The sequence below is a fragment of the Dasypus novemcinctus genome, chromosome 7, assembly GCF_030445035.2.
Source record: "Dasypus novemcinctus isolate mDasNov1 chromosome 7, mDasNov1.1.hap2, whole genome shotgun sequence".
Lineage (NCBI taxonomy): Eukaryota > Metazoa > Chordata > Mammalia > Cingulata > Dasypodidae > Dasypus > Dasypus novemcinctus.
The window spans coordinates 41,471,685-41,499,091 of record NC_080679.1 but is presented as its reverse complement, the minus strand read 5'-3'; the positions used below and the strand labels follow the sequence as shown (position 1 = coordinate 41,499,091).

The 27,407-nt window shown below is 35.0% G+C and overlaps 2 protein-coding genes across 10 annotated transcripts in view; one reads left to right on the top strand and one right to left on the bottom strand.

Annotated features, from left to right (window-relative positions):
* Window positions 1-24,334, top strand: part of ABI2 (abl interactor 2) — a 153,579-nt gene extending 129,245 nt beyond the window's left edge. The window contains exon 11 of one of the 5 annotated variants that reach the window (XM_058300336.2): window positions 23,715-24,334. In XM_058300336.2, the coding sequence (XP_058156319.1) occupies window positions 23,715-23,719 (5 nt within the window). In that variant the 3' untranslated portion in view covers window positions 23,720-24,334. Of the gene's footprint in view, window positions 1-6,502; window positions 6,616-23,714 lie in introns of those variants that run through there. The other 4 variants (XM_058300324.2, XM_058300316.2, XM_058300315.2 and 1 more) reach the window with 4 other exon arrangements.
* RAPH1 (Ras association (RalGDS/AF-6) and pleckstrin homology domains 1) overlaps window positions 1-27,407 on the bottom strand; it is a 106,710-nt gene that overhangs the window by 12,728 nt on the left and 66,575 nt on the right. For all 5 annotated transcript variants that reach the window (XM_058300309.1, XM_058300313.1, XM_058300314.1 and 2 more), the window contains 8 exons: window positions 21,231-21,308; window positions 20,595-20,754; window positions 17,673-17,794; window positions 15,776-15,841; window positions 13,759-13,902; window positions 12,668-12,778; window positions 1,126-1,224; window positions 285-405 (listed from right to left, as the gene is read on the bottom strand). In XM_058300309.1, coding sequence (XP_058156292.1) covers window positions 285-405; window positions 1,126-1,224; window positions 12,668-12,778; window positions 13,759-13,902; window positions 15,776-15,841; window positions 17,673-17,794; window positions 20,595-20,754; window positions 21,231-21,308 — 901 coding nt within the window. The remainder of the gene's footprint in view (window positions 1-284; window positions 406-1,125; window positions 1,225-12,667; window positions 12,779-13,758; window positions 13,903-15,775; window positions 15,842-17,672; window positions 17,795-20,594; window positions 20,755-21,230; window positions 21,309-27,407) is intronic.

The following is a 27,407-nucleotide window of genomic DNA, read 5'->3' as shown; positions in this document are numbered from 1 at the left end:
GACTCTCTCCAAGTAACTTTTACTCCCAAAGTATGCATTTTCAGAGTGTATGTGACGTTTGAATAACCTGGTTTTAGGTGTCTACACACTGGTTTTCCATTTCAAATACATTCATGAACTAGTCCATGATATTCTAACAAATGATAAAGCATCTATTGATTATAATTTGGAAATTAGATATGGCTTTGGATTTAAGAATTAAGCTGAATAACCAAGTCTGCTATTAGTCTCTATGGAACCTTCACATTGGTATTAAAATAGTGCTTTGAGGCATTTTGAACTACCTGGGATGCTGGAAGAACTGGATCCTGATTTAATGCTGGAGCTGGATAAGGAAGTCCAATCATAAACTGTCTCTGTCCTCTTCAAGGCTTCTTGATAGTTCATATAGAGCTGTTTCCCATACTAAATAGAAGGCAGTAAATGATGACATCTGAACTTTACTGGGTATGGTACAGAATGATTACATGGGAAAGCAGGACACATTTCTATTTACTGGTTCATGATTTGTATTAAAATTAATACCCATAACATTTTAAAAGTTATTTAATAACAGTGAATTGTACTCTATTCTTATTTTTTCCTAATTTTTAGAAGGGCAGCAAGAAGTTGAAATGTGACCATAAGTCAATACTCGATTCTGACTGTGTTCATTATATTATAAATGTATCCCCCTATCCATCTACCCCCAAATACTTAACCCAGAGCCAGCTTCTCAGCACTATTCAATAATACTGTCCAAAATCTGGTAGGTAAATGCTCATTACCTAAAACAATTTAATTTTTAAAAAATTTAATTTGTTTATGCTGAACTGTTAATATAAAAATCCTATAATGCATTCTCCTAAGCCAAAATAAACCACTATCATGCTATCCAAGCTGTACTAGCACTCTTATTCCAAAGATATCAATTGTTACTCATCATCAAGGAAAAAAGACAACAATGAAACCATGGAATTTAGGCATGAGAAAAACTATATACTGGCAAAATCAGGAACAAGAAACAATAATCTTGAAAATAAACTAAGTTTCAAACATATTAAACAAGGATGATCATCCTGTGACAATCAAGGCTACATCATCAAACACCTCAGTAATCTGTCATCAAACCAAAAGAAAGCCTACCTTTGCAATGCGGATACCATTGACCCACTGATGCAGGGTTCTCACATCATCACAACAAAGGTATTTGATATACTGAGATTTCTTCTGGATTTGTGGGTGCTACAAGATTAAAAGCAAAATTCCAAATAAATCCCCTATAGAACTAAAAGAAAACAAACTTTATCAAAGCTTAAGCATATGCTGACACCTTACAAGGTATCAGAGTGAAAATCCAATTTACAGTTCTTAATATGTCTACAAGACCAAATAAAATAGCCCATAAGTATTTTTACAAAATAAATGAGAATAATACTTGTGTTAAATTTTATGTCAAGATGTGCAAGCTAAAGTAAATCTTCATAAAATGGAAAATTCCCAAATAACCCCTTCAACATTTCAAAAAAAAATAAAGTCCCTTTCAGTTAAAGTCAGCAGAATTATCAAATTTATCTATGACTACCGAAGGGGAAGTTAACTACACTTTGAGCCCACTGAAATCCATCAGAGGACTCCAAGCAAGAAACAGTTATTAGTTTGAAGATTAAAGCTTCTAATGCTTCTTGGGAAGTGATGAACTGGGCTGGGTATAAAAAGCATATAGCACAGTCTTAGGAACATTCCTCAGCAGTCACTCCTGTTACTGTGGTGGATCCTGCTGTGGAGACAATCCTGCTCTTCAGGCTCCTCTAACACACTGCACAACTACAGTACATGCCCTTCAGGGGGAATAAGCAGCTATTTAATTCCATTTATATTTATTTTTTAAAAACTTATTGTACTTTTGAGTTGAGACTTAAATGGGCAGTGACTGCACTGACCTTGACTGTGTGATGTAAGAGCTGGGAAGAAATTTAAGGGCCTTTAACTTCACTGGGCCACAAAGAAGCTTATCCAGAATTCCCTAACAACACTCCTTTGTTGTGGCAACCCATGAAATCAATAAAATAATGATCAATTTGAATAAATGTTCTCAATGCAGCAGGATTAGATGTCCCAAAAGAGAAGCTATCTATCTATATTACTAACAATCACTCTGCTCCACAATGAGAGAAAAATGTATAAAATCATTTATTTCATTTTTTATTTGACTTCTAATTATTGCTTTACATTTACATTGCTCAATTATAGTCAAAGTAAACCCTTAACAATGAGAGGTTAGCAAGAATTATGCCAATTTGGGAAGTTTGCATTCTCTAGTGAAATGTGAAAATTTTAAGAGGTAAGTAAAATCATTTAAGAATAAATTTAAATTTTCCTTATTATTGCTGCTTAGGTTCCTTTTCTATGTTTATGCCAAAAATTAGGTTTAGACAGATAAGTCCTATGACACTGTAACTAAAAGTGATGGTCTAAAATAGCAACCCAAATACCAAAGGGCAATGACTGGATATATATTATCCACTTATACTTTGGCAACATATATATGTTTGAACATTAATTCATTTAATTGGCATGCAAGAAGTTAAAAAATAAGACTATACATCACTCTGCTGTAAGTTCCAGGATTCTCATATATATCACGTAGAGTATTTCCTTATTACTAATAGTGCTTGGGAAGTCGAGTTTCATATTCTACACCCAAACACTAGTTTTCTTAGTTTTAATTTTTAAAAAATTTTTTACTACCGCAGTTGTAAAAAAATGCAAAAAGTACTAAGTTCCCATATCCGCAACTCTGCTTATGCAGTTTTTATTTTTTTACTGTGGGTACTTGGTTTATCTGTTACAGCATGTATCAGAAAGGTATTCCTTTTTACAGATGAATTGTATTCCATTGTATGTATACGCCACATATTGTTTAACCATTCATACGCTGATGGCCACTTAGGTTGCTCCATCTTTTCATAATTGTGAATAATGCCGCTTTGGATAGTGGTGTACAAATATCTGTTTTAGTCCCTTGCTTTCACTTCTTTTGGATATATTCCTAGAAATGGAATTCCCCATTCCTATTGTAATTCTATATTTAACTTTCTGAGGAACTGACAAAACTGTTTTTCTACACTGGCTGCACCATTTGACATTCTCACCAACATAGAAAAAGGGTTTCTTTTTTTCACATCCTGGATAACACTTGTTATTTTCCATTTGTTTAATAGGAGCCAATTATAGTGGGTGTGAAATGGTATCTCATTGGGTTTTGATTTGCATTTGCCTAATGGCTAATGATGCTGAAAAGATGCTCATGTGTTTATTGGCCATTTGTGTATTTTTTTGGAAGAAATGTCTATTCAAATTTTTGCCCATTTTTAAATTGTGTTGTCTTTCTGTTGTTGAGTTTTAGGATTTCTTTATATATTCTGCATATTAAACCCTTACCATATATATGGTTTCCCAATATTTTCTCCCATTATGTAGATTACCTATTCACTTTTTTGATAGAGGCCTTTCATGCATCAAAGTTTTAAAATTTTGACAAAGTCCATTTCTCATTTTTTCTTTTACCTCATTCATTTGGTGTAAAGCTAAGAAGCTAGGGAGCTGAGGTGACTCAGGTGATTGAGCACCTCTATTCCACATGGGAGGTCCTGGGTTCAGTTCCCGGTGCCTCCTAAAGACAAGACAAGCAACCACAGAGCACACAGCATATGGACACAAAGAGCAGAAAGTTATCCTCAACAATGAGGGGGGCAGGGGATAAAAACAAAACAAAACACAAAACTATTGCTTAACACAGTGTCCTAAAGATGTTTCCCTATGTTTTCTTCTAGAAGTTTTATATCTTTAGTACTCATATTTAGGCCTTTGATCTAATTAGTTAATTTTTATATATGGTATAAGATAGGGGTTCACCTTCATTCTTTTGCATATAGATTCCCAGGTAGAAGAGACTATTCTTTCTTCATTGAATGGAATTGGTACACTTATGAAAACTGGCCATAAGTGTGAGGGTTTATTTCTAAACTCTCAATTTGATTCCATTGGTCATATGTACTTGTACCAGTACCATGCTGTTTTGATTACTATAGCTCTGTAATAAATTTTAAAATCAGAAACTGTTTGTCCTCCAACTTTGTTTTTCTTTTTCAAAATAGTTTTAGCTATTTGGGTTCCCTTACCTTTCCATATGAATTTGATGGCTGACTTTTTCATTTCTACAAAGGCTGTTGGAATTTTGATTGGGATTCCACTGAATCTATATATAGTTTTGTGTAGAACTGACAATATTTAATATTCCAATTTATGAACAAGTTTCCATTTATTTAGGTCTTCTATAATTCCTTTCAGCCAATGTTTTCTAAGTGTTTGACATATAAGGCCTTATATGTCATATATGTCATATAACTTACATATTTGGTTAAGTTTATTCCTAGATAATTTATTCTTTAAGTTGCTATTGGAAAAGGAATTGATTTCTGGATTTCCTCTGCAGGTTATTCATTACTAGCGTATAGAAACATCGTGTGTGTGTGTGTGCATGATCTTATACCCTACCACTTTCCTGAATTCATAAGCTCTAGTAGCTTTGATATGGATTTTTTAAAAAGAATTTTCTATATATAGGATCAAGTCATCTGCAAATAGGGAAAGTTTTAACCTCACTTTCCAAGTCTTATTTATTCTTCTTGCCTAATTGCTCTGGCTAGAACTTTCATTACATTGTTAAATAACCATGGTGACAGACAGCATTCTAGTCTTGTTTCCCATCTTAGGGGGGAAAGTGTTCAGTTTTTTACCATTCTGTATGATTTTAATTGTGGGTTTTTCATATATATCCTTTGTATTAGCAAGCCAAAGGGGTACTAATGCAAAATACCAGAAATCTGTTAGCTTTTATAAAGGGTATTTATTTGGGGTAGATTGTAAACAGTTACCAGGCCATAAAGCATAAGTTACTTCCTTCACCAAAGTCTGTTGCCACATGTTGGAGCAAGATGGCTGCCGACATTCAGCCTTCCTCTTCCTTTTAAGGCTCTGTGGTCCCAGCTTCTTCAATATCAGCTATAGGCCATCGGGCTCTCGAGGTTTTGTCTCTCTTCCAGGGCTCGATTCTCTCTGGGCTCAGGCTTGTTTTTCTCCACAAGGGCAGCTGTAGACTATCAGGTGAACGGCTGGTCTCTCTCTCTGGGGCCTCTGCCATGTCTCTGGAACTATCTCTATTCCTCTATTCCTCTGTGGTTCTTCTCCTGTACGTTCACTTCCCAAGCTCCAGCTCAAAACTCCAACATCAAAACTCAAAAGCTCCACTTTCTGCTCTGCCATGTGGTTTTCTCTGAGTCCCCACCCCCTTAGTCCTACTGAGATGGCCCAATCAAAACCCTAATTACAACTCAATCAAGTAAAAGTGAAACCTCTGAATCCAATACAATTTAATATGCCCAGGCCAGTTCACAAACATAATCCATAATCTATTTTTGGAATTCATAAACAATATCAAACTGCTATACCCTTTATTACACTGAAGGAGTTTTATTGACAAGAAAACAAAGTTACTGGCCTGTAACTTTCTTTTCTTGTGATCTTTTTCTGTCTTTGGTATTAGGGTGTTGTTGGCCTCACAGAGTAAGTTAGAAAGTCTTCCCTCTTCAATTTTTTGGAAGAGTTTGGAGCAGGTTCATGTTAATTCTTCTCGGAATGTTTGGTAGAATTACAAGAGAAGCCATCTGGTCCTGGGCTTTTCTTTGGTGAGAAGTTTTTGGATATTGTTTCTGTCTCTGCTAGTTACTAGTCTGTTGAAATCTTCTATTCCTCTTTCAGTGTAGTTTGTATTTTTTCATCTAGGTTATCCAATTTGTTGACATACAATTGTTCATAGTATCCTCTTAAAATCCTTTTCATTTCTGTGGGGTTGGTAAATACTGTTTCCCCTTTCATTTCTAATTTTATTTACATTCTTTTTTTTTTTTTGGTCAGTGTAGCTAAAAATTTATTATCTTTTCAAATAACCACCTTTAGCCTTTGTTCACGCAATCTACTCATTTTTCATTCTCTTATTTAATTTAACTCTGCTCTAATCTTTATTTTCTGCCTTCTGCTCATATTGAGTATAGTCTGGTCTTTTTCTACATTCTCTAGTTGTGAGGTTAGGTATCTGATTTGAGAATTTCTTCCTTTTTTTTTTTTTTTTTTGAGAAGGTACTGGGGGTTGAACCCAGGACCTTGTACATGGGAAGCAGGAGCTCAATCACGGAGCTACATCCACTCAGCTTTTCATTTGTTTGCTTTTAGGAGGTACTGGGGATCAAACCTGGGACCTTGTACATGGGAAGTGGAGACTGAACTACTTGAGCTACATCTGCTCCCCCTTTTCTTCCTTTTTAATGTAAGCTTTAAGAGCAATAAATTTTCTCCTCAGCACTTCCTTTGTTGCATCCCATAAGTTTTTGCATGTTGTGTTTTCATTTTCAGTTGCCACAAAGTATTTTCTAATTTCCCTTGTGATTCTTTAATTCAATAGTTATTTAAGAATGTGCTGGGAAGTGGACATGGCTCAACTGATAGACCGTCCATCTACTATATGAAGGGTCCCAGGTTCGATCGCCAGGGCCTGCTGACCCATGTGGTAAGCTGGCCCATACGCAGTGCTGCCACGCGCAAGGTGTGCACCCCACAAGGAGAGCCATCCCATGTGAGAAAAGTGCAGCCTGCCCAGGAGTGGCACATGGAGAGCTGATGCAGCAAGATGGCGCAACAAAAGAGACCCAGTTTCCAAGTGCCACCTGATAATGCAAGCAGATGCAGAATACACAGCAAATGGACACAGAGAGCAGACAGTGGGTGGGAAGGGGAGAAAGAAATAAAATAAATCTTAAAAAAAAAAAAGAGTGGTGTTTAATTTGCACATATTTTGAGTTTCCCACAATAACTAAATCCACTCCATTGTAGTTGGAGAAGATATATGGTATGATTTCAATATATTTATTGTTTTGTGACCTAAATATGGCCTATCCTGAAGAATGGCCTATGGGAACTATAGAAGAATGTGTATTCTACTTTTTGGGTGAAGTGTTCTATGTATGTCTGGCAGCTCTACTTGGTTTTGAGTATCACTCAAGTCTTCTATTTCCTTACTGATCTTCTGTCTAGATGTTCTATCAATTATTGAAAGTGATGTGTTGAAGTCTCCTACTTTAACATAAAAATTTGAATTTCTCCCTTCAAATCTGTTAATATTTGTTTGTTATTGTGGGGCTTTGTCATTATGTACCTATATATTTATAGTCATTTCTTCTTGTTGAATTGACCACTTTATCAGTATACTGTGACTTTGTTCCTCACAACAGTTTTTGACTTAAGTCTATTTTATCTGTTATTAGTACGGCTACCTAGTTCTCTTTTGGTTATCATTTGCATGTAATATTTTTTCTTGTCCTTTCTCTTTCAACTTTCTTCTATCTTTGAATTTAAGGTGAGTTTCTTATAAACAGCATATAATTGGGTCACAGGGTTTTTTTATCCATTCTGCCAATCTCTGCCTTCTGACTTGAAAGTTTAATCTATTTACATTTTAAAGTCACTACAGATAATGCAGGAATTTCTTCTGCCATTTTGCTGTTTAATTTGTAAGGCTTGTACCTGGTTTGGCCCTCAATTCTTCTGTTAATGTCTATTTTCACATTTTTTTGGTACTGTATCATATTGACAATAATAGTACAGGCATTTATAATTACTCATAGGGTTGCCTTTACTAGCAATCTTCTTTCTTTATGCCACTCTGAATCTACTGTCTAGTATCTTTGCCTTTCACCCTGAAGAATTCCCTTTAATATTGCTTGTAGGGCAAATCTAGTGGTGACAAATTCTTCAACTTTTGTTTATAGGAGAATGTCTTGATCTCTCCCTCACTTTTTAAAGAAAATCTCACCAGATATAAAACTCTTGTTTGGCAACTATTTTCTTTCCGCACTTTTAAGTATTTCATCCCCCTGCCTTTTTGCCTTCATGGTTTCTGGTGAAAATCTGACACATAATCTTATTGGGATGCTATTTTATGTGACTTGTTCCTTTTCTCTTGCAGCTTCTCTAACTCTCTCCTTGTCTTTGGCCTTGTATTTTTGACTGCAATGTGTCTGAGTGTGGTTCTCTGCAAAAGTATTGTTTGGGGTTTGTTGGGCTTCTTTTTTTAAATTAATTAATTAATTTCTCTCTCTCCCCTTTCCCCCCACCCCCGTTGTCTGTTCTCTGTGTCTATTTGCTGCATCTTCTTTGTCTGCTTCTGCTGTTGTCAGCGGCACGGGAATCTGTGTTTCTTTTTGTTGCGTCATCTTGTTATGTCAGCTCTGTGTGTGTACAGCACCATTCCTGGGCAGGCTGCACTTTCTTTTGCACTAGTGGCTCTCCTTGCGCGTGGGGCTCCCCTAGGCGGGGGACACCCCTGCGTGGCACGGCACTCCTTGTGTGCATCAGCACTGCGCATGGGCCAGCTCCACACGGGTCTAGGAGGCCCGGGGTTTGAACCGTGGACCTCCCATGTGGGAGATGGAAGCCCTAACCACTGGGCCAAGTCCGCCAACCTGTTGGGCTTCTTGAATGCATACATTTATGTCTTTTGTTAAATTTGGGGAAGTTTTCTGCCATTGTTTCTCTGAGTAGACATTCATCCCCTTTCTTTCTTCTTCTGGGAGTCCCAGAATCCATATTTTGGTACACCTGATTATATCCCTCTTTTCTCTAGGCTCTGCTCACTTTCTTCATTCTTTCTGTTCCTCTGCCTGAATAATTTCTATGGTTTTATCTTTGAGTTCACTGATTCTTCTGCCAGCTCCAATCTGCTGTTAAAACCCTCTAGGGTATTTTTTATTTCAGTTATTGTGGTCTACTCCAGTATTTGTTTTCTTTACATAGTTTCTCTTTTTAAGATTCTCAGTTTGTTCATTTATTGTTTCCCCAACATTTTCCTTTAGTTTTTTAAGCATACTGACTATCATTTTTAGAAAAGTCTTTGTCTGGTATCTGATATCTGTTGATGGTTTTTGTTTCACTGTTTGCCTTATAATCTTTTGTTGCACACTGTACATTTTAATATTTGGATGTGTAACTCTGGAATTTAGTCCCTGAACTGTCTATTACTTCTGTTTGTATCCAGATAGTGATAAGATAGATGTTTCCCTGAGTGCCAGGAGTTAATGAAAACAAATAACTCAAGGCAAGAAATACCTTTCACAGTCTTTTCAAATTGGTTTTGTGTTGGCTGGTGCTCTCCTTCAGCATTTAGCCCTTCTATAAGGAAGATCAACCCAAGGCAAAAGTATGGAGCCCTTTCTGTTTTTTTCTAAGCATGTGCTCAAAGCCTTAAGAATACCCCTATTTACAGGGATTAGTACAGGGTATGGAATGTTCCTCTATTCCCTTTTGAATACATGGACCTCCCTGCCCATGCATGTACTCTATTATATGTCTAAAACTGGAAATCATTTGACTAATTATACTTCAATTAGATTTTTTTTTTTTCTTTTTTTAATGCTCACTGCTCTTTGTATCCATTCACTGTGTGCTCTTCTGTGTCTGTATGTCTTCTCTTTTGGTGGCACTGGGAACTGATCCTGGGACCTTCTGGAATAGGAGAGAGGCACTCAATCTCTTACACCACCCTCAGCTCCCTGCGATTATTTTCTTATACCACTTTACCTGTATGCATGCTGCTTCTGTGTGCTGGGAAAACTCTGGGTGAGTTCTGGTTCAGTCTTTCAGACTACCATCTATATACTGGCACCCTAGTATGTGTAAAGGGTTTACTCTGCTCCCTTCTGAATAGTTCCAGGGACCCATAACGAGAGGGTACACTGATTTGACACTGCACTGGGAACAAGGTGGAGGAGGGGTCATCAATTGCACTATAGGCCTCTCCTATCATTTTTTTAGCTGTGTTTTCTTGATTCAGCACTCACCCTGTCACTGCGTTCTTTTGTTTACATAGCTATGTCCAAGATGGCTCTTCCCAGTTTTTGCTAGCTGTTCAATGATTCTATGGGGAAATGGGATTCTAGAGTGTCTTACACAACCATCTTGGTTATGTGGTACTATAATAACTACTTTTTTTCCCTTCCTACTTGCAATGCTAAAATAAATTAGCCTTTTAAAACTAGTTATTAAATGATGTGTGTTATTACTTTCAATAAGTGTTTTATACTTCCTATAACCTACATTTCACTGAAAGGACTCAGAATCAGTAAACATAGTCTAGTGCTGACAAAAGGCATCAGAAATCATAAATAGTTATTTTTGTATTTACAAAGAACCTGTGTTATTTCTTTTGTTTCATTTTACTTTGTTGGAACTCTTATGCTAAAGAACAAAAATATTTACTTAGGCAAAATTCTAGTACAGAATTTAAAAGGCAAAAAAACATGTCTTTGAATCATAATACTAGTGTAGCTTTGGGCAAATTAATCCCTTTAAACGTCAGTTCACTTATATGAAAACAAAAACTCTAAAAATGACTTGTGAGGTTGACATGTATAGTGCCTTCTAGTGCAGAGTTTGCCACTACAGAGTTCTTCAATATGTGGTGGTCATTACTGCTGTTCCTGGTGGTATCATTATTTTTGTTCCCAGTGGTATCATGTTTTTCAATTTCAATACACTGAGTATTTCTAGATATAGATACGTGGGCAATATAAATATATGAACTTAGTTTAAGCTAATTCACCAAAAGCAAATATGAAACACAGAAATAATTATAATAAAAACAAAGTAAAACAGAAAACTTAGAAGAAAAATACTCTTAATCTAAGAATTCTGTATGTTGCAAAGGGTTTAAATAATGGTTGGTGCCCTTAATTAACTTTGGTTACAGCAGAAACTCTTGGTTATCTTCCCACAGCTATCTCTTGTTCACATGTGTTCTATGGCAGAGTTCCGCTTTTGTTTGGGTATCTATCCATCATCAGTGTCTCTTGGGGTATCCAGTCTCTGAGTTGTCTAAATACACCATAGTGGCTTTGTTCCCTTGCCACTAATTTATGTGGGCACGTATGTCTGGCCAGTGACCTTCAGGGGAATGGCTGCATTAACTCCTGGGAAATATTTCCTTCTTCTTAAAAATGCAGATTCAAGGAGAAATAGTACCTCTTCTCTATTTTGCTAGATCTACACACGATGCCTAGAGTGCAATGGCTATCTTGTGACTGTGAGGTAAGCCAGCCTTGGAATAAGCTGATATGCAGAAGATGGAATCGAGAAAGATGGAAAGAATTTTGGTTATCGCTAACAATTTTGAGTCACTGAAATAACCAACTCTCATTGTCTTCATGTTCTGTGAGATAATAAATTCCCATTGCTTAATCAGCAGTTCTCAAATGTTTCAAACTTAGGACCCCTTTATACTCTTAAAAATTATGAAAACCTCAAATAATTCTCATTAACGTGGATTATGTTTATTGATATTTACCTTATTAGAAATTAAAACTAAGACAAAATTAAAATACAAGACTACACAAATACACATTCTACTAACCAAAAGAGCAAAGATATATCATCACATGTCATGTAACCTCTTAGAAAACCCCACTATACATTTATGAGAGAATGAGGGTATAAAAGGCAAATAACATCTTAGCATTATTATAAAAATAATTCTGACATCATGGAGCCCTTGAAAGGGTCTTAGGGACTCCCAAGATCCTTGGATCTCATTTTTAAAACTGCTGGATTAAGATAGTTTGTACTTATTTGCTGTTGAAAGTAACATAAATGATATTGTGGCATTCCCCAAGAAAGGATTATTTTAATTAAGCAACGCCATTACAAAACATCTTATTTTTCAAAGCAGCTGAAATCCCACCTCTAAATCCTAAACTAGTATCACCCTCTTAAACCCAACTGGCAGTTTTAAAGAAAAGTAAAATCAAAAGGAGATATAAACATAGAGGCCCAAATAGTTTACCAAGGTATTATTAAAATGGAGTCAATGAGAAAAAGTTAATTATCATAATAATTATCTTGATTTTTTAATATATGAACATTTTTTAATAATATGAACATTTTATCAATGTTCATTTAAATGACTAAAAATTCACTGAAACTGTCAGTTCTTCTCAAAAGTACAGATACAATCACTATAAGAAGCCCAAAAGCCTGGATAAAGGAGAAGGGAGGAAATAAAACCACTAAATACAGCTTACACATATGTGACCAATCAGGGCTATAGTTTAAGAGTAAAAGACAAAAAATATTATTTCTGGACTAGATGAAAGTCAGTCCCATTTGAACTTGTGCATGGTGCCCTCTGATGGTTCTGCTAAGTAAGTACAGGAAAAGACCCAAAGCACATAAAAGAGATTTATGTCCCACATATGGCTCTCATCTAAGTATTCCAAAAATAAGTCTGCTATTAAATAAATGCCTCAAATTTATAATCTAATCCATTTTCCATATTATGGCTCAAAGCTTACAGTTCAGTATGCACTTCTTAACAGTCAATCTAATTAGTGCTAATTTTAGGTACAACTCTGCTGTGATATAGCATATGTTTCTTTTCTTTACTACCCTTTACCATTCCTTTAAAAACCTATAGAATAAAGCAAAAATAGTATACTCAATAGGGATTTAAACTCTTCTAAAATGTCCAGTAGCCTACTCTATGTCTAACATCAATTAAATTTCTGAAGAGCTACATGTTTACCTTTAGCACCAGACAATAATCTGTAGGTGCTTTGTATTTGTTCCGATAGTCCTGCCCATAATAAACGTTGACGTGGTCCAGCTGGAGAAAGCACACAAGATCTCGAGACACCTAAGTGGGAAAACACACACACACACAGGACTGAATTAGCAATAATGTATAAATAACCAAACACCACATCTGGTAACAGTTTCCTATTTAAAGCTAAGTAGGAACTTATTCTAAGAAAGCAACATGGTATAAGTGGCTGATTAAACTCTAAAAACTTTAAATTGTATCAATATATATATAATGTTATGAGAGTATTTAATAATGTTGAAACAAAACCCACAATTTTGCATTCTACTGTCCATGTTTATATGAAAATCAAATCTGAGAATCAAAACTGTACTAAGTAAAAATTAGTGCTCTTTTGAGGATGATAAGACAAGGAGATTCTCTGTGAATGTCTCTTCCCTATCTATCAGTGCAACTGGTTATTTCAGTTACCATCTTGGCACTTATAGTGAACACTGACTTTGAAAGGTTGATATTTTAAAAAGACTAAATATAGTGCACAGTATAGTATGGCATGTAATATCATATAGTTCAGGGTCTGTATCTCAGGTACAATGATTCTCCAATGTGGGTTTCCTTACAAGTAAAACAGGGATTAAGAATATACACTGCATGGGATTGTTTTAAAGAGTAGATGAGATGATACTGTACAGGGCTAAAATAGTGCTGGCCCCAGTAAGCATGTGAGTGACAGCTACCAATTCTGTGGCCCACAGCAGAAGCAAGATGGAAATGTCTAATATTCTAGAAAGTATCCTCCCCAAACAAAAACTAAACAAAACAAGCTGCTATGACTAGAGTCCCAAAAATAATAAAAGTATGATTCAAATTTGGGAAGAGAATCAAGACAGGCTCAACTATGACCAGACAACGAAAATTTTCAGGTTTTGTTTTCCTTATAATGGATCGATAAACATTGATATTCTGTGTCCTACACAAGTTAAAACAAATAAGAGCCTTGGCTACCTTGCCAGCAAACTCACTACAAATTAAAAGCAATTAACGTACAGAGGAAGCATGAAAGCCAATCCCACCTTTGCTTTTCCTTTAGGGACGTAGTAGATACCAGATGCTCTCAAGAGAAAATAACGCTTTTTCCAGGACTTCTTGCCATCATCTTTCAACCAAAGGACTCCTTCAATTTCTGGTACAGTTACAGAACTCCCACAAAAACATTCCTAAAAATAAGATGATTTAATTAAGATTTTTGGATTCTCAGAATTAAGTTGTATGTCCCCCTGTTAAAGGTATGATACTGTAATTAAGTGTCAAGGTTTATATTAAAACCATGCAGCTCATTTACCTCAATTAGAATTTTCTATTGTAAATATAATATCAATTTAGTTTGGAATTACTTTGGCAATCCTAAAAGGTAATTAAGTAAAAATGTCAGTCATAAATGGAATAATGAATTTTTACCTATGAACTTATACCTAGTGCTGTTCTGTAGAAAAACTAACTTGAAATGTCAACTTAATTATAAGTATTTAAACACATTTGTAAACAATGTAATTATACCTGAATTTAATTAAGTATCAGAGCTTACATAAGTATTAGACTTTTTCTCTACATTGACACACTTAGATTAACTAAATTAAGCTAAATTAAGCTAAATAGGAATATATTTTAAGCTAAATAGGAATATATTTTAAGCTTAATATATTTTAAGCTTAATATATTTTAAGATTAAGCTAAATAGGAATATATTTTAAAAGAAAGCAACATATTAAGTGGCTGGTTAAATTTTAACACTTTAAACTGTACCAATCTATATGATGCTAAGAGGGCATTTATTCTTAAAATATTTAATAATGTTGTTGAAAAGAATGTAAACAAAACTCACAACTTTGAATTCTAATGTTCACGTTTATATAAAATCTCTTATTTTAAAAAATCACATATTTGGTTAAAAGAAAAAAAGAAATCCTTGCTAAACACTATCACAGACTGTTTTGAGCCTAAAATTAATTTCCTTTTCTCCAAAGTATAGAAAAATGAGGGATTATAAAGGGTTTTTACTATTGTAGCTAGCATCACTAAAACCTGAGTGTTGATAAAGATTTTTAAATTGCCTTGTTGCTAGGTTCAGATTTTTAAACATACTAATTTCTTTGATTTTAGTTCTTTGAAATCTGCAAAACCCAATAAGCCAAAAATCCAGTTATGTTTAAATTTTTTACTATCTTTAAAACAAGGATATGTACTTTTTAAATCATCATGATTTTTAAAATTATTTGAGTTCTTTAAGGTTAAGACTTGAAATATTTTGTGAATAGCTACTTATATTCAAATTTATTTCTCTGTGGGTGAGCAGAGAAACCACTATTATCACATCCTTTGTTGACCAAGCCTGTTCTCCCATTCAGTAGCTCCTAAAAGCTCTTTATTCCTGGGAAGCAGATATGGCTCAAGCAATTGGGCTCCTGTCTATTATATAGGAGGTCCAGGGTTCGATATCCCGGGTCTCCTAATGAACACAAACTGGCCCATGTGGCAAGATGGCCAGAGCGGAGAGCTGGCCCATGCGGAGTGCTGCCGTGCACAGGAGTGCTGACACAGCAAGGTGATGCAACAGAAAGAGACATAGAGGAGAGACAATAAGAGACTCAGTAGACCAGGGACCTGAGGTGGTGTAAGAGATTGAGTGCCTTTCTCCCACTTCAGAAGGTCCCAGAATCAGTTCCCAGAGCTGCCTAATGAGAAGACAAGCAGATGCAGAAGAACACATAGGGAATGGACACAGGGAGCAGACAATGGGGGGGGCGGAGTTGGGGAGGGTAGATAAATAAACCTTCAAAAAAAAAAAAAAAAAACACTCTTTACTTTTAGTCCTCTGGAATATCGCTTGGCAAAATAATAGTTTTTAAAAGGCCCTTCGGTAGCCCAGCACATGCACACAGAATTATCTTCCTCATGATATCAAAGATGTGGGCCCCTTAAGTCACAATTGTTAACTACAAATAAAGAGTGCTGACATACCTGACTTTTAAAAAGTGTTTAATATTTTAATGTTTTATTATGGAAGGGAAAAAGGGGGGTTGGGAGCTATACCTCCAGCAGCACTTCCTTGTTTCTGTCTGCCATCTCAGCTGTTTCCTTTTTCCCTAGAAGATAATTCTGGAAAAATGAATAAATGAAAGTTAAAGGATAAACTCACTCTGTAATTTCTTTGGCACATGATTTCTTCTAGAAACATAGCAACTCCATGTTAATTTCTGCCAGTATACAGTGGGGGAACACTCATTTGAAAAGCTCCCATGCATGGGCATCATCACTAAAATGCTTAATACAGATCTCCTTATCTTCCATTTGTCATGTATTATTCCATAAACTGCCCCACCCCAAATCCTGAGGGTGGCAAAAGCTGGCAAATGTGTTTTGGGATATCTAATGAAAGCTACAATTAACAGACCTGAAAGGTTTACAAATTACTAAGTACAATGATTAAAGCAAATTTCCTTCATATATACTGAGCTTAAAAACTACCACACCAAGGAACCAAGAGAGTCCACAACTGTAAGCAAGAGAGTCCCATCCATCAGCCATATGGGATTCAGATCCCTTTCAATTAGAGGTAGAGCAGGCATCACCATCTCAGAATCCTCAGGACTAGGAAATAAAATATGGACTAGAGTGGACTTACTGGTATTCTACCATAGACTTACTGTGATTCTAGCAATGGAAGAAATTATATTCTTGATGTGGAGACAGTAGCCACTGGAGTTGCTGAAGGCAGGAAGAGGGGAAAAAGAGGTGTAATATGGGGGCATTTTCGAGACTTGGAATTTTCCTGAATGACATTGAAAACACAGATACAGGACATTATAAATCCTGCCATAACCTATAGAATGGAGTGCGAGAGAATGTAAACTACAATGTAAACTATGATCCATGCTGTGTGGCAATGCTCCAAAATGTGTTCAATTGCAATGAATGTACCACACTAATGAAAGAAGTTGTTAATGTGGGAAGAAGTGGGAGGTGTGGGGAGTGGGGAATATGGGAATACCCTATATATTTTTAATATAATATTTTATGTAATCTATGTATATTTTAAAAATAAATTTAAAAAATATATATTAAAAAAAACAGGTACAGAATTTATGTTTTGGTTTTTAAAAAGGAAATCCAAATTCTCTGAGATCATCATAATCCCATTTGCTTGACTCAAACAGAATAATGAATTCAAATTATTAGCTTTATAAATTTTTTTTTCACAATTGCTTACAAAAAGGCCCACTGGCTACTGCCAGAGATGTATTCTTCACTAAAAATATCCAAAAAAGATTTGTCATGATTTAAGCAATCTGAAAGATAGCTATTCAATACCTTTAACACTGCTTCTGTTTTCCTTTCCTTTTTATTGTAGAGTTTTTATTTTCCCCTACCTGCTGATTTTTGTAAAATATCTGCATACAGATTAACTCAAATATTATTTTGGAATAAGTAAGGATGCCAAGTAAATCAAGGTAACATATTAGAATGTGGAACCATATATAATCAAGATAACTGAATTTTTTTTAATAATTCAAAAAAGAAATGAAAATAGTATTGGATAAAAGGCTGAGGTAGAGAAACTTAAATACAGTAACTACTTTTCTTGGATGCATGAGGGACTTGCCAAATAAACAGCTGGGTTCCCTGTATCTCTGGATTACAAAGAGGAAAAACCTGGTAGTTCCCTGGAGCTACTTCTGCTTCTACAAGGGATTCCCCACCTCTCCCCCACCAACCATGGTCTGTGGAAATGGTAGGTTAGCCTATTGAGACAGGACACTCAGGCCCCATCAGATCTTCTACCTCAAAAATAATGAATGCTTCCATGGCGCTTTCACTATCTATAGTACTATGTGTCACCAGGTAGTTGCCAATCTTTTCATTATATTAACTTAGCAGTAATAAAGGATAAACATTTAAATTTCTTTATTTCTATAAGTCATTGTCTTACCTGTGGGTTTTTGAAAAGTGCATATTTTTCTATACGCTCCATAAATATAAGCTTATTCTGGCTATCTCTTGTCCAATTAAGAAGATTTTCAACCAAGTTTTCATGGTCTTCAAATATTCTCTCTGATCCAAAATAAAATATCAATATTTTGTTAGTGCTCATCAGAATTGCACTGTTTTAAATCAGATTTTAGGAGGTAGAACACCAAACCTCAAGAGAGATTGTGATTATCTGCAAAGGCATGAAACCTTGTGAATTAATTCACATCAGAACCACAGAATGTTAACTGACACTATAAACCTTGGCCTTTAAAGAATGTCTAGTCTTCTTTCATTTTCAAATAAGGAAATATGCCTCAGTGGTTATAAAGTGACTCAACCAAGGTCATACAGCTGCTATAGGAAAAAATTAGGACTAGAATCAAGGTATTCTAACTCTCAGTAAGTCATTCTTCAGCCTTCGGTTTTTCCCCATTCCACCCTTTTAAAAAAAAAAACCCTTCAGCTGCATTTCATGAATTTTATCAAGTATTTCCATTAGGTATTCAGTCCTTAGCATTTAAAAAATTTTCAAGATTGATTTAACTCATGAGTTTTGTCTAATTTCAAACAGGTATTTTTCTAATTTCCAAATTAGAAATCAAAGAACATGTCCTATACATTGAACACATATGTTCAAACAACATGCTCTCTATATTGATTCTTTGAAATTTGGTCTCATTCTTAAATTCTGGAAACATTCCATTTCTGTTTGAAAAGAATGTGTAATTATCAGGCTGTTACATACAGTCCTAAATATATCTATTAAGTTAAGCTTTTAAACTATTCTCTAAATATTCTAAATCCTTTTTGTCTGCTTTATATATTGGTCACTGAAAATTGTAAATTTCTCCTGGTAGTTCTGCCAATATTGCTTTATATATATATATATATACACATTTCTTCTTCTTAGTTTTTAAAGATTTATTTATTTATTCCCCCCCCCCCTTTGCGGCTTGTTCCTTTCTTTGCTTTCTCTTCTCAGTGTCCATTTGCTGCGCGTTTTTTCTGTATCTGCTTGTCTCCCTTTGTTGGGTGATCTTGCTATGCCAGCTCTCCGCGGCACAAAGGCCATCAGCTCTCCACAGAGCACGGGCCAGCTTGCCTTCACAAGAAGGCCCTGGGACTCGAATCCAGGGCCTCCCATATGGTAGATGACAGCCCAACTGATTGAGCCACAGCTGCCCTGCTTTATATATTTTAATGCTATTATTATTTAAGGTTTAGAATGATTCTATCTTCCCAGTAAATTGGATTTTTTAATCATGAGAATGAAGTTCTCTTTATCTCTAATAATACATTTTCCTAAAGTTTATTTTATCTGATATTAACATAGTCATATCAACTTTCTTTGGTTAGTGTCTCATTCCTTTTACTTTCTATCTTTTTGTGTCTTTAGGTTTTAGGTATCTTTTTGTGACAAAAAAAAAAGCTGCGTTCTGCTTATTCATACTTTCTAATAATCTTCGTCATTTAATTGAATAATTTACATTTATTGTAATTTTTCCCACCTCTTTATTTTGGGCTCTTAGTTGTCCCTTCTTTTCTCCCTTTTACCATCTCTCTCCTTCCCTCTCTCCCTCCCTTCTTTTCTTTCCTATTTTTCCCCACTTTTATTCTCTTCATTTTTGATTGAGTTTATTTTCCAATTATTTGCTCCATTTACAAGTTTGGAAGTTAGGGTAGCCACTAAAAAAATAAAGTTCAAAGTTAATAAATTTCTTTAACTTACCACTGAAATAATAAAAGAAACTTAGCTTTACCCTTATCAACTATGACCCCAATATTAAGCTATTGTCCAATATTTTAGTTCTTTCTCAAAGCCTCACAAATTAGGCATTATTACTGGCTTAATCAACCCACCTCCAAACTCAGACCTTCAATCTGGCATCTTTGTTCCTTTTAGTGCATATGTTCTGTTAGTTAGTCCTTTTAGTCCAGATGTTCTGGTGGTACATTCAATTTTTGTTAATCTGAAAGTGTCTCTTTTGTCCTTGTTCTTGAAAGATGATTTTTTAAGGCATAAAGATATGCATATTTGTTTTTTAAGTTCACGACTTTCATCATACATTTTTTTGCTTATGTATGTCTTTCTATTTCCTTCATCTTTATCCTGCTCAATTGTGATTCCATTATCAGCATCGTAAAAGTATAGGGTCCTGTCTTGGAAGGGAACTCAGTTTTATGAGTTCATAGGGGCCAAATTGTTCCAACTCTTTCAGACCTTATTATAGGAAGGAGCAAAAGCCCTTTTTTATTAGCCATTGTTCTTAAACTGAGCCTCTGCACTTCTTAGTGAATACTTGTGAAATATTTTGGGGTTCTTCTGTTCTCAGGTCCAAATGGTACTCTATTGCCTTCCTCTATTTTCTCCCACACAGATGCCAATCACACTGGGGTTTCAACCATAGAACTGGGACAAGAACCCTTTCAGCTTCCCTTCTATCATATAAATCTCTCCTGAGACTACTTACTCCACAGAGCAGTAGAGTATCCTGATTAAGTACACTGACTTTACAATCAGACTGCCTGAATTTGAATCCTGTCTCCACAACTCACTACAATTAGAAAAACTACATCCCAAAAGATCTATGAATGAAAAATAAGACAATAACTAACTTAATAAATTTACAACCTCCTATTATTCATTCAACAAGTACTGAATGACCACATAGTAAAAAGCACTGTGCCACACATGGAGCTTATAGTCTGCATGTTTGATTTGATTATATAATAGTTACTTAAAACACTATAATCAATGATATAAAAGATGAAAGAGAAATATTATATAAATGTCTTTATGCTACTGCCATGGTCTTTTATCACCATGAAAACTGTTGGAATGATGTAATTATAAAGTAAACAAAGCAATATTATTACTAACCCATTTGTAACTCAGAGATAGTTTCTACCAGTGACCAGTCTGAACTGTAGCCACAGTGGGATTTGTCCATCAGATTATCCAGCACTTGTCTCACTGTCTGCCTCTCATCCACCATCATTGTTTTAGAACTGTCATCAGACATGTGGACTCTAATCACCAGCTATAACAGGTAAAAAGGAAATTTAGAAGCAAACAAACAAAAAATTGGCATTCCAAAAAAGGATTTCTTCCAGTATCAAATAATGTTCTCAGTAATGCCCTTAAATATATTAAAGTGAAATAAAAATTAAGGTGAAATAAAATTAAAATACAAATGACTTTATTATGAAAGTATGCTAAAGATATGGTTATCAAATAATCTACTAAATAAATTTAAAGCATTATTTTTTATTGTAATAACAGGTAAGATTCTAACAGTAAGACTATTTTGCTTTATTATTTTAGGGGAATTTAGAAATAACCAGACAGCACTTTCTTTCATAATGTATTTTATCCACAAAAAAATACTACATATGAAAAATATATTATCATCCTCTACCTCTCCACATCATAGGGGAACATTATATAAACAAGGCAATTCTTTATAAGTCATAAAACTGATAAAAATCCCAAACCAGGAAAAAGCCCACATATCACCTTTTTCACTTGTGCCTCTTTAATTTTCTCTAGGGCAACTCTGATCTTCTCAGCTTTCAATTTTGCTGCCTGTTCTTCCTGTGAACACAAAGCATTTCAGATAAACTAATACTAAGATGATGAGAATATCTGAGAGCTCTTTTTTATCTTTAAGGATGTTCCTAGTATTGAATTTCATTAAGAATACAACTCACACTTATATAGAGCATATTATAAAAATAACTTCACAAACTGCAAGCAAACATGTTATACTGAAAGGAACATTATTTTAGATGCAGACTCAAACATCCCTTATAGTAAGACTGGATTCCATATTCTAGAAAGAAAAAAAAAAAGAAATCCATGATTTGGTAAATTAAATCATGAGTTTAATTTTGTCAATCTGAAGGAGATGAATTTCAGTTCCGGGTAGAGGAAATGAATGCACAATGGCCATTTATGAGTTCACTAATTTGTTACACCTGCATAAGCCCTCAACTCTGAATGTATACCCTCTTCTAAGAAAGTACTTTTGCATACTAATTTCTATTCTGTTAAACTGAAAATGTATCATCATCATAAAAATATCTATAGCCAAAACCAACATCAATAAAACCTTTTTAAAAATGCAGGTATGTTTTCATTAATATACTAATACAAATAGAGGGAGCTGCTTTATGGCCTAAATTTTACTCTCCTTTGGAAAACTACAATAAAATGCATGTCTCATTTCAGTAACTCAAATTTGTTCCTATTAATTCATTGATAAGGTTTTAAAATATTAAATATAATTTTCCGCAGTTACTTAATTTCAAGTAAGGCTACTTCAGAAAACATAAAATTATCAATAATTGAAATATACTTAATCATTTGTCTATTTTCCCCCCTAAAATAGCATTTAGCACTCTAACATCAGTACTTACTTGTAATTTCCAGCAAAAGGCCATAATACACTGTAGTATTAATCTCCAATTGAAAAAAAAAAACTCAAACCATTTCTTACAACAGATTATTTTCTATTTCTCTAAGCCTTTGATATCTAAGAAAATATCTAAGAAAAATATAAAATGCCATCTTTATAGTCTTTTATTTACTATAAGACTTTAAAAAAGAAAAGAAAAAGAAAACCTAGTTACAGCAGCCAAACTTTGTCCTCTCTAGATTGTAATTAAGAAACATAATCCATGTGTTAGTCTTCACTTAAAAAGCTAAAGAAAGCTTCCAGGACAAGAAAAAACAAACAAAAAAATCCAACTCGTTTCACTTAGGATTTATATTCACTGTTCTGCTCCAAATTCTGTTAGCTTCCATGTTTATGAACTATTTTTCTCTTTCTATTTCATACTCTAGGTTGTCTCCCCTCATTTCAAGTTGAGTATTTTCTACTCTGTTGAACAGAGAAGAAAACAGTGGTTAGGGAAGACAGTGAGTTTGTTTGCCAGAAATTCAATCCCTTTCAATGAAAGGAGCCAATGAATTAACATAATGACCAAGACCTTGAAATACTATCTGTAAATTCAATTAGGCAGAGAACAAAACACTTTAACAATGGAGAAATGTAAGATAAGACTGATTCACAGACTATTTTATAGATATATTCCTTTGACTAAAAGATTAAATCATCCTATTTTTCTGTAACTCCTTTATGCAATGAACAAATAGTATTATGAAGTATGTTGATTTTATGTTTTAACAGAAGATAAACATTTTTCTTTTTTAAGCAGGTTCTAAACTGAGAAAACTGTCATTAAAACTCAGTTTCTAGAATTCTGAGTCTTATAGAAAATCATTAGTTCAATTACCAAACCCTATATGTGCTTTTTTTCTTTTTTTTAAGATTTTTATTTATTTATTTATTTATTTTCCCCCCTCCCCCGGTTGTCTGTTCTCTGTGTTTGTTTGCTGCATCTTGTTTCTTTGTCCGCTTCTGTTGTCAGCAGCGTCAGCCCAACTGGAGGTGTGGGCGGCGCCATTCCTGGGCAGGCTGCATTTTCTTCCGCGCTGGGCGGCTCTCCTTACGGGTGCACTCCTTGTGCGTGGGGCTTCCCTACGCGGGGGACACCCCTGCGTGGTGAGGCACTCCTTGCGCGCATCAGCACTGCGCATGGGCCAGCTCCACACGGGTCAAGGAGGCCCCGGGTTTGAACCGTGGACCTCCCATGTGGTAGACGGACACCCTAACCACTGGCCAAGTCTGTTTCCCCCTATATGTGCTTTTGATGAGTACTGCATTCACTATTCTCTAATGAAATTTTAAAGATTTGCATTTTCCTATGGTTTTTATGAAATCAGTTATTGACATTTTTTTTTTTTGGAGAAAAAGAGAAGCAGTGTGGTGGATCGAACTGTGTAACCTAGTTGGACAGGTTCTTGGTCTTGGTCTGCATTCTGGTGGGTATGGACCGTTGCAAATAAGATCTCTTCAAGATGTTACTTCAATTAAAGTGTGGCCCAAATTTATCAGGTTGTGTTTTAATCTGGTTTACTGGACTCCTTTATAAACAGAGTGAAAGTCAGATGGGTAGAGAAGTCATGGGGAGCGGCCAGAAGCTAGAAGTCAATGGAAAAGAGAAAATATCATCATGTGCGTTGTTTGCCATGTGACGGAAAAGCCAATGAACTTCAAAAATTGCCAGCCAGCCAGCCAGAAGATACCAACCCTGCAAGGAAGCAAGTCTTCTAGATTCTGAAACAGTGAGCCAATCTGTGAGCCAATAAATTCCTCTTGTTAAGCCAATCCACTGTATGGTATTTGTCTTAGCAGCTAGGAAACTAAAACAAGCAGAAAGTTTTATGACTGTTTTCTCAAAGGGATAAATTATCTTATATTTCTCATGGCTCACTTGCCACATCATTATATTGCCATGAATAGCTATTCTAGATAGAGGGGAAAAATTTACCAAGGCATATTTTCAAGATTCATTTCATAGGTACCTTGTTAGTGCAGTAGGTAGCACTTCAGTCTCATAATATGAAAAGTAAATTTAAATCTCAAAATCTGATGAGGCAAAACTGTAATGAAGGATCAATGCCTTGTGTATTTGGTATGCAAACATGAACTTCCAAAAGACCAAATTCTTTCCTATTATAACTAACCTTCAGACATTTAGAAGATGTCCTCAAAATATGTTTAAGGAAAAAAGAAGTAAAATAATTTAAATATTACATTCTGATAATGATTATAAATGCAAAAACAGTATTTTCATGCCCCATTTTGTTTGTTTTAGTATAGTATTACTTACCAAGTACAACAGAACACAACCAGTGCTATCTTTTGAAGAACTGACATAAATGTCATTCAAGTATAGGATTAGCGTAAACTCACAGATCAGTTTCTGCCCTATAGGCTAACAAGGAAAAAAGCTGACTCACTGAAGAATGATTTAAACAAACGAGATCTGTGCAAGAATTAGCATGCATAAAGCCAATTAATTTCTTAACCATCAGTGAAAACATTATGTAAGGCAACTAAATGGTCTATTTTAACAAATCCAAACTCAGCTCTTCTATTTGATCAAAATGCTACTCTTTAATAACTTTACAGATAAGGACTGCTAAGGAATGGAGAATTTTCCATTTTGGAGTAATGAAATTATCCTAAAAATTTTTGTGGGGATGAATGCACAACACTGTGATTATACTAAAAGCCACTGACTATACAATTTGAATAGATTATGTGGTATATGAATATATCTCAATAAATCTGCTTAATAAGTAATTGTGGAAGAACAGCCAGAAATAGCAGCTATGTACAGGACAGCAGGGAAGCAGAGAGAGATCGAAGGGTAAAGAATTTTCTTGTTTTTTGTTTTTGATTATTATTATTAGCGAACTAATGAAAATGTTCCAATGATAACTGAGGTGATGAATGCACAACTGTGATTATACTAAATACCACTGACTGTACACTTTGGATAAATTATATGCTTTATTAATATATATCAATAAAATTTATTTGTTTAAAAAAAACTTCATCAAATTCAAATTTAAGAGCTATTTGTTTCATTTCAACCCAGGCAAATTTTTTAAGTTTATTCTCTAATTTATTATAAGGGCAATCCTCAATAGAAGCTTTCTGAAGAAACAGGAATGATCAGACACCTCTACATTTTAGAGTCTGAATATCATCACTGGAGCAAAACTGAAAATGATAAATATTTATACCAATTTGCAAGATTCATAGTATTTTATGCTCCCTGAAGGAAATAAGCGCTCTTCCTCAAAAAGTTCTTTTATTGACTAAATATTTAAGTCATCGCCAACCACATCTATTAACTATATAACCAGGGAAAGGAAGACATAGTCTTACTATTAGAGTGTTGTGTGATACAGTACAGGGAACACCAATAAATCTTTGTCAGTGTGTTTAGATTATACATAACTTAGAAGACCTACAATAGTTTCTCATGTAAGTCAATGCAAACCTATGTTCAGTATCTACAGCCAAGTTTTCACAAAGGGCAAAGCTTTATCTCAGGGTCTCCTTTTTTGCAGTTGTTAAAGCAGATAATTCAGGGTTTTAAGTCATCTGCCCTCCATCTTTTGAATACCCCTTTCCCATACTAAAACATAAAAGATCTCACACATATAAAAACTTTCTCTCCTACATTTTCTCTTAAAAGAGACAACCCACTTTCTACCTGAAAAACTCCTGTGTAGCTATCAACAACCATCAAATGCCAAGCCGCCTCAAATTTACATAAAGGACAAAAACTAGGTAAAAATCTTATGATTATATGAAAGTCAATGCCGCCGTGACAGTGTCAGAATACTCTCTTTGGTGTAAAAATTAAAATAATTAAAGAAAGAGTTACAGTTCCTGGCAGATGGCAATTTAATTCTTTAAAGGACCTGTGAGTTTAAAACATATCTGACTGAAATTAAGTAACTGAACAGTAGTTAGCAGTTTCTTCAGAATCTAGATGTTTCACAGACTATAATGATAAAGTTACTTAAATTAAAATGATTCAAAGAGAACTTGGAGTGATATAAATAGTTTAATATCCATTAAATGCTCTATTCTGTAAAACTGCTTAGAACCAAAATAGTAATTTATAACTAGTTTATTTCCCATGAAGAAATCATCAACTTGACAGACTCACTGAAAAAAGAACTAACTGAACACCTAAAACTTGCCTCACACCACTAAGCATTTTTCACATGGTAACTCAATCTTTGGAAATAATGCAAGGCCAATAATTATTATAGCCATTGTACATATTAACTAAGGCTCAGAAAAATTGTCTTCCCAATATTACTTGTTCTTTCTGCCATAATGCCACAGTCCCTTTTGTCCTTAACAATTATAGCTCAAACTTGTACAGTAAATAAAAGCTGTTGTCAAAAATAAAAAAACTATCAGTAAAACAAAAAAAATGTAATAGTATTTTTATGACTTCCCTGAAGAAAAGAAAACGGTTAACATTATAGCAGTTTTTGAAACTTTAGTGGTCATTAAGAATGATTCTTTTATTTGACAGAGTTTATTAGGACTGTGTTAGGCTTGGTTTTGGGTGCAGGGGACACAAAGTTCCTGCTCTCATGTAGTTTACATTTAATGAGACAAGAAAATAAATAGATGTGTAATATAATGTCAGTGATAATTCCTATGGGGAAAATAATAAAGCAGGTTAAAGGAGTAAAGAGTGACAAAGACTGCCATATTATATCATATCAGAATGTCAGGGAAGACCTTTAGAATGGTACCCTGAGAGGAAAGGGCATCCAATCAGTAACGTATTCTTTTTCCACTGCTCCCATTTATGGTGGCATGGTCCTCTGCTGGCACTGCCACCACTCCAAGAAGAAACTGGTTGGGATTGTTTTTGCAGAGGCTCTCTGGCCCAGAACTGGATCAGTGGTGGAAAAGACATTCTGTTTGCTGATTTGGCCCAAGCACAGAGCTACTGTGCTCATTCTATTGTGTACTGGGTGTTGCACTGTCCTAGTTTGGAAGAGCACAGCCTCTAATGCTTTTGTCAGACAGATTTGGAGAGGTAGCAGCAAGGGTGGCAATCACGCATTCTGCCTAAGGGGAAGCAGACTGGCACAAATGTTGGTATGTTAAAAGGTATGTATTATTTTAGCTTCAAAATAGCCAGGTGCTCTGTACAGAGGATACTGACATCAGCACTAAAACCAAGGCTTGCCTGAGAGATCCCTGAACCTCAGGTTGCCTAAGAATTTCTGCCACCTCTC